Raw genomic sequence first — 2,449 nt, forward strand, 5'->3', positions numbered from 1 at the left:
CCCCCTGGCCAGTGAAGGGCACTGGTACGATTGGGCAACGTAGCTTGACCCCTGAGGTTCAGACCACTAGCCGATCATCATCTCGCCTGTAGGCAGAAAGATACCAATGAGAAGGCGTTGCAGTACAGTCGATTGGCAAGCTTTTCGAAGACAGCTTCGAGACGTCCCAGATGATTAGAATTTCCTGAATCTGGTAGCAGCGGCAGCTCAGGCGGCAATCATCCCGACCAGGGTGCCAGAGCAGCATACTGAGCCAGACCTCCATCACTTGAACTAAAGACCCATGACGCAGCACACCACACGCTCTTCAGACGTGTGGATGTGGTATGTCAGCGACATCCAACCGTCGCAGGTGGCAAAGCTGGCAGGGCATCTGCCACTCTCTGAGCCAGGCAAGAGGAGGCACAAAAGCATGGTGCCTTCTACAATTCCTTGTCACTGGACCAATGGTGCGGCAAGCCGTCATTGTGGTGGCCCTCCACTTGGGCATTGGTGAAAAAGAACTGGCAGAGCGACTGGCCGATCGCTTCAAAGAACTAGCCAATCCTGCAGCCCCCACCACCACACCTTATTCGAAGCCACCATAAGGTCACCACCCAGACTGGACGGCGAACCAGATTGCAGCTCTGTGTCAGGAGCCCATTTTGGTACACGGACTGAATGTTGCTCTAGCCAGAACCAAGCACCGAAGTTCTCCTAATGCCGACGGAATCACATACCAGATGCTGCGAAACCTGGATGCAGCCTCACGACAACACCTGTTGAGGACTTTTAAGGAAATCTGGCAGAGCGTCACCCTACCTGAAGCTTAGCTGGCCGCTGTTGTGGTGCCAATCCAAAACCTCCCCGCCTTTGTGCCGCCATCACGTCCTACAGGCCCATCTCTCTCACCTCTGCTGCCTGCAAGCTCATGGAAGCCATAGCATTGGCACGCCTAAATTGGATTGCGGGGACAAAGAATTTTCTACCAGAACAGCATACGGGCTTTCGACGTCACCGATGCACAGCAGACTCGATCGCGGACGTGGTTTCTACCTTGGAGGAGGCCAAGAGCAACGACGAAGTGGCTGTTCTCGTCCTGGTGGATGACCAGAGCGCTTTTGACAGCCTGCTTCACATAGCCATAGAGAATGCTTTGAACACACTCGGCGTCGTGGGCTACTTACGTACCTTGATCAGTGCCTTTCTGGCAGGACACACCCTCCGGGTTAGAGTACGACGCGCGCTCAGCGATCTACGCCCAGTGACAGCAGGCGTTCCACAAGGTTCTGTCCTGAGCCCCTTTTGATCAACCTGGTGCTAGCGGGGTTGCTCACCGCGATGCCCGTTGACAAGCGTTACCCCACGCAGTGCTCCTTGTGTGCCGACGATGTGGCGCTGTGGGTTATGGGGCCTAAGCGGAACTTCACGGCCATAAGGCGTTTTGTGCAATGCTCCTTAGATGCCGTTGCCTCTTTCTCCAAGGCGATCGGACTGACCATGTCGCCCACAAAGACGGAGACAGTGCTGGTTCACCCCAGAGCCGCTGCACGGAGGGCCATCCGAAGGCTTGTGCTAGGTGATCGACCGATCCCGTGGAGCACGGCAGTGACGTACCTGGGGCTAAGGATCGACCACCGAATTACTTGCATACCAGCCGTTAAACTCGCCGCATTCAAGGCCACCAAAGTCGAGACTGCTGTAAACAAGCTCCTCAGCAGGGGCCAAGGGTGCACCTCGCGGCTGGCCCTACGGCTCTACGAAGGGGCTGAAACAGCAGCGCTAACTTACGCGCTGCCAAGGAGAAGCTGGAGCGACAACCTCACATGACAATTAAGCGCTTCATGGGACTTCCCCGTCAGTCACCCATAGCTGCAACACTGACAGAGGCCCAGACCTGGCCCCTGTCACTCTTGATGCTACGACAGGTGCCGCATCATGTGGATCGCCTTCACAGGGCCCCCGGGGGCGCTGCCCTTCTTCGGAGACTGCGGAGCCGACCAGCGTCATGGATGGCACAAATCTGCGGCCTCTATAAAGAGCTGGTCCCCGATCCTCGCAGTCCTATTCAGACCCCTTAACCACATCAGTAGCCTCTGGACGTACAATTAAGACTGGACAACCTCAGGAAAAGGCGAACACCGGCGTGTGAGCTCCACCAGGCAGCCGTGGCGAAACTTCATGACAGGCTTAGGGGCAGTACCTGGTGTTCACAGACGGGCCAATACGGGACAGCCCCCGTTCGGCCGCGCCTGCCTGCGGCATACCATCGACTGGAACAGCTGTCCGGTTCCGGCTACCCTTTCACGCCAGTTCCACCACAGCTGAATTGGCCAGCCTTCGTTTGGCAGCCGATCACCTCGCTGCCACGTTACCCCAGCTGCCTGGGGCGATTCTGTGTGACTCCCAAACAGCCCTACATACGCTGTTCCAACCAGACCAAGCAGGCATGACTGTGGCATTGCTGCAC

At 57.0% G+C, this 2,449-nt stretch overlaps 1 protein-coding gene across 1 annotated transcript; it reads left to right on the forward strand.

Moving 5' to 3' along the window:
• Nucleotides 1-1,320: 1,320 nt before the first annotated feature.
• Nucleotides 1,321-1,809, forward strand: LOC119176805 (uncharacterized). The gene has a single exon (XM_075876416.1). The coding sequence runs from the start codon at nt 1,321-1,323 to the stop codon at nt 1,807-1,809; it is 489 nt and encodes a 162-aa protein (XP_075732531.1).
• Nucleotides 1,810-2,449: the final 640 nt, after the last annotated feature.

The sequence above is a fragment of the Rhipicephalus microplus genome, chromosome X (genome assembly GCF_043290135.1).
Source record: "Rhipicephalus microplus isolate Deutch F79 chromosome X, USDA_Rmic, whole genome shotgun sequence".
In the NCBI taxonomy this organism is placed as follows: domain Eukaryota; kingdom Metazoa; phylum Arthropoda; class Arachnida; order Ixodida; family Ixodidae; genus Rhipicephalus; species Rhipicephalus microplus.

What these genes read in the sequence shown, in the direction of transcription:
- LOC119176805 (XM_075876416.1), top strand. Translation starts at nt 1,321, where the DNA reads ATGCCCGTTGACAAGCGTTACCCCACGCAGTGCTCCTTGTGTGCCGAC.